Source organism: Vigna radiata, unplaced genomic scaffold (genome assembly GCF_000741045.1).
Source record: "Vigna radiata var. radiata cultivar VC1973A unplaced genomic scaffold, Vradiata_ver6 scaffold_167, whole genome shotgun sequence".
NCBI classification, from domain to species: domain Eukaryota; kingdom Viridiplantae; phylum Streptophyta; class Magnoliopsida; order Fabales; family Fabaceae; genus Vigna; species Vigna radiata.
Genome location: NW_014542360.1, coordinates 315,221 through 323,323, shown reverse-complemented (window position 1 = coordinate 323,323; position 8,103 = coordinate 315,221). Strand labels below are relative to the sequence as shown.

Here is an 8,103-nt window from a genome sequence, read left to right as displayed (position 1 = left end):
TGCCTAACATTTTTGGGCAAAATTCCACGAATAGCCACCGGTAACAATTGTTGCATTAAGACGTGACAATCGTGAGACTTCATGCCAACAAGCTTTAAGTTCTGCATCGACACTAAACTCTTCATATTTGAAAAGTATCCTTGTGGTACTTTGATACTCTTTAAACAAAGACAAAAACTTATCTTCTCTTGTCTAGACATTGTGTAACATGCAGNGGGCAAATAAGTACGTTTACCAATCTCCTTNGNTGCCAACTCTTCTCGGATATTCATGTCAACCAAATCCAAACGAGNATTCACTCCATCTTTTGTCTTTCCTTGAATTTTGAGTAGTGTACCAATCAAGCTATCACACACATTCTTTTCTACATGCATCACATCTATGCAATGTCGAACATTTAACTTTGACCAATATGGAAGCTCAAAGAATATTGATTTCTTCTTCCAAGGGGTCGTTACAGATGAGTTCTTGGATGTTTTCCCAAATACATGATGTATTTTATTAACTTTTTCAAGAACTTGAAGGCCAGTAAGTGGATTTGGTGCTTCGTCCCTCTCTTGATCTCCATTGAATGCTTTTTTTAACCTTCGATATGGATGATTACGTTTTAGAAATCTCCGATGACGCAGATACACCGTCTTTCTTCCATGTTTCAATTAATGAGCTGTAGTGTTTTCTTCACAGATAGGACATGCTTAATGACCCTTGACACTGTATCCTGACAAATTACCATAAGCAGGAAAGTCATTAATGGTGCAAAATAACATTGCACGCATAAAAAAAAGTCTCAGAAGCGAATGCATCAAATATTTCGACCCCATCAACCCACAAAACCTTCAAGTCTTCAACTAGTGGGCTTGGATATACATCTATGTCATTTCCAGGCTGCTTTGGACCAGATATCATCATAGACAACATCATGTACTTCCTCTTCATGGACAATGCAGGAGATAAGTTGTAAATTGTCAATATAACTGGCCAACAACTGTGATTGGTACTCAGATTACCAAATGGGTTCATTCCATCAGTGGCTAAAGCAAGCCTAAGATTTCTACACTCTTTACCAAATTCGGGGAATTGTCGATCAATATTTTTCCATTGCTTTGAATCAGCTGAATGACGAAGCAGCCCGTCAATTTTTCTCTCATCTGCATGCCATCTAAGGTTTTTAGCATCTTTGGGATTCGCAAACAAACGCTTAAGTCTGGGCACTATTGGAAGGTACCAAACTACTTTCAAAACAGATCCATTTTTTTCTATCTGACCATTATCTTCACTATTATTTTTTGACTTGTATCGTGATAAGCCACATTTTGGACACTTTGTCAAAAATTCAAACTCTTTCCTATATAAAATGTAGTAATTGGGACAAGCATGTATCCTTTTATACTCCATACCCATTGGACAAAGAATTTTTGTCGCATCATAATTACGAGTGGGTAGTATATTTCCATCTGGCAACATTTCATTCAACAACGTCAATAATTCTGTAAAACTCTTATCAGTCCATCCATTTCTCGCCTTCAAATTCATGAGCCTTAACACAGCTGACAAAAGTGTGAACTTAGTTGAACCGACATACAAAGGTGTTTCCGCATCAGCCGACATCGTGTCATGCACATGAGCTTTGGCAAAATTTTCTACGCCAACATCGCGGATCATGTCCTCCAATTTGTCTTCATCCAGTCGATCTTCTTCCATGGTGGAGTCAGTAACATTTTCAGTTTGCGAGTCAGTCATAAAGTACATTTCTTCGCCGTGCCATATCCATGTTGTATAACATCTTAGGAAACCATCACAGATAAGATGTTCTCTAATTTGGGTTGCGTTCAACTTTCTCCCATTCAAACAGTTCACACAAGGACATCTAAATTTCACTTCATCATCACTTCTTCCCTCATTACGTTGTGCAAATTGTATAAATTCTTCTACACCTCTCTCGTACTCAGCACTAATACGTGGTAAATTAATCCAATTTTGATCCATTCCTAAATTTTACAAAATTAAAATTATGCAATATTCTATATAAAATTATCAATTCAATCATACAATCAATTCAATCATACAATTAATAATCATTGAAATAATTAATTCAAACATTCTATCACAAATAATTTCATATGAGAATTATCACAGTTTGTCTATAGGAATCATTCAATCACATAATTTTGATTTTATAATAAATCTACTAAAAACATTTCATAGCATATTATTAAAATTAAATAAATTTGCTGATAAAAAAAAATTAAATACATTTTATCTACCTCTATTCCAATCCTTTCCCCTACAAGCTAACACACTTTGTCTCTTATTGAACCACCAAAACCACAACAAATTTGACAAAAACGATCAAAGCCACAACAGCATATTCAAACCTAGCATTTCAATATAGCACACAAATTTCATCAGAGAAGAAAATGGAACGTACTAGGGGAGGCAGAGATGGCACGCGACGGAGAGGATGGTGCGGCGGCAGAGGCTTGCGTGACGGCGGAGGGTGCGACGGACGGCCGGAATGGCGCGACGCCAAAGACGGTTCGACGAAGATGGCGCGGCAGCAGTGGCGTTATCGCGTGGAGGTAGAGGCAGAGAAATGCTTTAGAATCGCGTGGAGAAGATGAAACTGTTATGTGTTTTATTTTTTTTTAACCTACCAAAGGGAATATGCCACGGTTAACAACTGACCCGCGGTAGTAAAGGGGTATATGCCGCGATTCACAACATAACCGCGACCTATACGCCTTAAAAAAATAATAAAAATGGCATTTTGAAATTATTTTTGAAGCTATATGCCGCGGTTCAGCGGACAACCGCGGTATATACCCTTAAAAATTTCAAATTTATTTCAAATTTATTCAGATGGGGGAATATGCCGCGATTGCTCTGAGAACCGCGGCCTATACCCTAACGTTACGAATACTCAACTGTCTACCCAACTGCCTTTTGGGGATGTCAGTAGGTGACAGGGGAATATGCCGCGGTCATCAGTCAGCCCCTACAATAAATTGGAAAGGGTATATGCCGCGGTTGCTCAGAGAACCGCGACATATTCCCCCTGCCAATTTATTGCAGGGGCTGACTGATGGAGAATGTCAGAAGGTAGCAGGGGTATATGCCGCGGTTCTCTGAACAACCGCGGCATATACCCCTGTTATTAAATTTTTTTTCTTGACGTGGCGTTAAAGGTGATGGTTGACTTGGGTATATGCTGCAATTAAGGGGGGAACCGCGACATATAAGTTTGATTTATTTACAAAGCTGCCACCACGCAACATTATGCTGCGGTTTCTGGTGAACCGTGGCATAATGTGCGCTGTATAATCCCAATTTTTTACCAGTGATGGTGATTAGGGTTGAAATTCTAGTTTGATAGTGCAGTTTAGAGTTGTGGTTGAGCGAGATTGAGTAGGGGACTTGCTGATGGGTTTCCACCGCCCATCTATCCGGCCAACACTGTTATCGTTTATAATCGGCAATGTCGTTGACGTCATGGCTCTTGCATACCCTAGCACTACCATTCAACCATCTTTCTCCCAATCAATTTCTTGTTCCCATTTTCCTCTCTCTGATTTGTGTGTATTGTGTTAATTGATGGCAACGATGTTGAGAATAAAAGATATGATGGAATTGATTGCTGACAATGGAGGTGGAGAATGAGTGAGAGAGAATAGAAAAGTGTTTGGGGTTGGATTGTGCGTTATCTAAATCATAGTAATGGAGGTGAAAAAATGGAGATTGTGCGTTTGGCTTTTTGGATTGGAATTGGAAATATGACGTGGAATTGGAAGTATGACTGCATAAAAGGAGGAAAAGATAGCCCTGACAAAAAGGACGAAAAGATACCACAGACAAAAAGTCTACTGTATTTAACGGAAGAAATGACATTGAAACAACATTGACTAAATGAAGACCAATCTGACACATTTTTAAAAAGAAAAATCTAATTGAAAAAAATAAACAAATCTGGAGACGAAAAAGACTATTATGCCTTTTATATATATATATATATATATATATATATATATATATATATATATATATATATATATTTGCTCATCAGCATAGTCAAATAACACACACTTTTTAGTTCTAGAAGACAAATTACTTCTCCACTACTTGTGTAAGTAAACATAAAACACACAACCAAAAACTCAATGTATTAGTTTGAAATAAATCATTATGTCTGATTGTATTTGTGCATTGGGGTTACATTTCCAAATTTCTAATTTACTTACATTGAAAGTGTGTTTGTTTTTAAAAAACACAATAATGTCTTCCTTTGTTGATCGATTTTCTGAGGTAGTTAAGTATTTTGTGATAATAATTCTATTTATATTGGTGTTTTTGTGAGTTGAATGCTGAGTTGTAGATTTCTATAAATTATCATTGAAAATTGTCATAAGTGTTTCTCAATTGTTTCGGGTTTTTTTTTTTTCACAAAAAGCAACAAAAATTTATGTCAGGTGTTAAAGGATCCAAATAAATTTGTGCCCTACATAAATGTAAAACTTAAAATTAATTAAAAAAAGTCTGAAGTAATAGACAGAAAAGACCTTCACTGTTATATCTAATTAAACTTCTTTTTTTCAGAAATTGGGAGAAGAGAAACTATCTTAATACTTGATCAACACAAAAAAAATCTCTTTCACCTTTACAAAATATTTGTCCTTTAAACAATTTTTATATTCTTTGGAAAACTAGCATGGTTAAATGTGTTGTCATATCTAACATTTTCGTTTGCATTAATGTGAATCAATTTGTTTTAATAACTGGATGATTTGAAAACATTAGACTTTCAAATGAGTTTAACATTTTTCCTCAAATGATTGTCAAGTTTATTGGGTTATTTTTTGTGTTATTTTTCGATTAATATTTACTAAAGTCTCATATTAAATAGTTTTAAGAAAAAAAAAGGTAAAAATATATTATCAAGTGACGAGTGAATTTGAGTACTGTTATCATAATTCCAGGAAACCTAAGTAATTGTGTGTATTGGGAGAGTGTGAAAGTTTCTCCAAATAAATTGTTTAAGAAGCCTTTTAATTTTATCTGAAAAAGTTCATCAGGATAAACAACTTGAAATGTTTTATATCTAGCATTTAACAGTGTTTTATATGTTTCACACCAAGTAACTGTATTAAATATGGAAAAATATATTATTATAAAAGAAAATTGATTATTGTCTTGAAGTGATAGACATCGTTAAGATAAAATTCAAACAAGATATCCCATATGAAGAGATACTCTCATACTCCAGTAACATCAACAAACATAAATACTTTTTTAATGAAAAACAGGATGCACCGAAAGATTGTTATCTCATACTTATTATAAAAAATAGAAGAACACCAAGCAAACTAGAGAACGGGTAGGTAGCTCCATTAGGTTGACCATTGAACAATGAACTACCCACTTCGATTTTAGTTTAATATATTGAGTGGACATATTCTTTTCTTGGTTCATGGAACTTAACGTCGTTTTACCAACGAAGCAACCAAGTAGAAAATATACAATACAATAGTACCAAATAATCACTCATCTCTGATTTTATTTACATTTCACTCTAGCCGTTCATCCAAAAATAATAGTTTTACACCACTAAAAATTCCCACAACCACCCACTTTAATAATATAATAATATATCATCAAAATTTTAAACTAAAAGATAAAGTAAATATAATTAAAATATTATTACTTTAAATTTTTAAGTTGGTATTTCTTTTGGTTGTTTTCAAAATAATATCACCACCTATTCACATGCAACCTACCCATTTCCGCTACCACAGTTTTATACTTAACCTTACACAAGTACTACTACCATACAAACACAGTTTATTTTTTATTTATTAATGCTTTTTAATTAAAAAATTTCTCATATTTTTCTTCTAAAAAACAGTGAAACTCAAACTTCCTCACTGCAAATCCTTTTAAACTGTAAAAGCCTAAACTACAGCAAGATAAAAATATTGAAGCTAATTAGTATGATATACAATTTATAAACATATTTCCATGTATATTAAAACAAGTCAACCCACAAGATAGGTCGTCAATTGATGGTAGGAGAATAATTCCTATATTCTTCCACAACGTGATAAATATCACCAATTATTGATTAGTCATTTAAAAAATAAATGAATGAGTTAACGGAGGTAGAGATGGTCTTTTAAAACATGCCACCGAACTCATGGTAGACTACACAACGTAATATGGCAATTGGTGATGCACGTGCAACTCACCTACCCATTTCCAAACCACACTTGCATACCTATAAAACGATAACTACTCCCACACTTTCGAACACACAACTTCAGCAACCTAAGCAAACACCATCGTCATCAACATCATTAGTTCTATCAAAGAAACAAAGATGGTGAGTGTGTCCGAAATCCGCCAGGCTCAAAGGGCAGAAGGCCCTGCAACCATCCTTGCCATTGGAACTGCAACCCCACCAAACTGCGTTGATCAGAGCACCTATCCCGACTACTACTTCAGAATCACAAACAGCGAGCACATGACTGATCTCAAGGAGAAGTTCCAGCGCATGTGTAAGTTGCTTGATCATTATATAGTGCTTTCACTTTCACATGATTGTTATGTTTTGTTGAATAAACCTAATTATTGTTTTTATGTTTCAGGCGACAAGTCGATGATCAAGAAGAGATACATGCATGTGACGGAGGAGGTCCTGAAGGAGAATCCGAACATGAGTGCTTACATGGCACCTTCTTTGGATGCGAGGCAAGACATAGTGGTGGTAGAGGTACCAAAGCTAGGGAAAGAGGCTGCAGTGAAAGCCATAAAGGAGTGGGGGCAGCCAAAGTCCAAGATTACACACTTGATCTTTTGTACCACCAGTGGCGTGGACATGCCTGGTGCTGATTACCAGCTCACCAAACTCTTGGGACTTCGCCCCTATGTGAAGAGGTACATGATGTACCAACAGGGGTGCTTTGCAGGAGGCACGGTTCTTCGATTGGCCAAGGATTTGGCTGAGAACAACAAGGGTGCTCGTGTGCTTGTCGTGTGTTCTGAGATCACTGCGGTTACGTTCCGTGGCCCAAGTGACACCCACCTAGACAGCCTTGTGGGACAGGCACTGTTTGGAGATGGTGCAGCTGCAGTGATTGTTGGTTCTGACCCAATTCCACAGATTGAGAAGCCATTGTTTGAGCTGGTATGGACTGCACAGACCATTGCTCCTGACAGTGAAGGTGCCATTGATGGCCACCTTCGTGAAGTTGGACTAACGTTTCACCTCCTTAAGGATGTTCCTGGGATTGTATCAAAGAACATTGGGAAGGCACTTTCTGAGGCCTTCGACCCATTGAACATCTCTGATTACAACTCCATCTTCTGGATTGCACACCCTGGTGGTCCTGCCATTCTTGACCAAGTTGAGCAAAAGTTGGGTCTGAAACCTGAAAAGATGAAGGCCACCAGAGATGTGCTTAGTGAGTATGGAAACATGTCAAGTGCATGTGTGCTTTTCATCTTGGATGAGATGAGGAGGAAATCAGCTGAAAATGGACTCAAAACCACAGGTGAAGGACTTGAATGGGGTGTTTTGTTTGGTTTTGGACCTGGACTTACCATTGAGACCGTTGTTCTCCACAGTGTTGCAACATAAGACTGTGTCATCCTTATTGTTTTATTATTATTATTATTATTATTATGTAGCAATTTTCAAAGTTGGTGAAGGTTGCAATTTACATTAAAATATTTCGTTTGGGGGCCTTTTAGCCTGATTAATAACAGCCAATTGAAATTTTCATCTTTTATGATTGGTATCTCATTGTATTGGGTATTTGGTATTTTGTTATTATTACACAAGTCAACACCTTTAACTACTTTCCACCAATGACACTGTGAATTGATGATTGAGCGAAGAATTTAAAATGAAATAAGTATTGACATTTTTGTTTTTGCCATGTATAAAGAATATTACACTCTTAATGTAACAACTTTAATTGTATTAATTTTGTTCAAATTCCGTTATTTAATAGTTAATATAATTAAGTACGTGTTTGATTTTTAATTGATTATTAAATAAAAAATTAAGGTTGATATGCAATTTATCTTGAAGAAACACTAATGGTTTTAAAA

The 8,103-nt window shown here is 36.1% G+C and overlaps 1 protein-coding gene across 1 annotated transcript; it reads left to right on the top strand.

Moving 5' to 3' along the window:
• The first annotated feature begins 6,283 nt into the window (after nt 1-6,283).
• LOC106779704 (chalcone synthase 17-like) lies at nt 6,284-7,792 on the top strand. The gene is made up of 2 exons (XM_014667876.2): nt 6,284-6,545; nt 6,636-7,792. Exons 1-2 carry the CDS (start codon nt 6,368-6,370, stop codon nt 7,625-7,627), a joined length of 1,170 nt encoding a protein of 389 aa, XP_014523362.1. The 5' UTR covers nt 6,284-6,367; the 3' UTR covers nt 7,628-7,792.
• The last annotated feature ends 311 nt before the right edge of the window (nt 7,793-8,103 follow it).

Excerpts from the sequence above, each read along its gene's own strand:
- LOC106779704 (XM_014667876.2), top strand. The coding sequence starts at position 6,368 with ATGGTGAGTGTGTCCGAAATCCGCCAGGCTCAAAGGGCAGAAGGCCCT. Across the intron at positions 6,546-6,635 it reads GGAGAAGTTCCAGCGCATGT|GCGACAAGTCGATGATCAAG; the intron begins GTAAGTTGCTTG and ends TTTATGTTTCAG.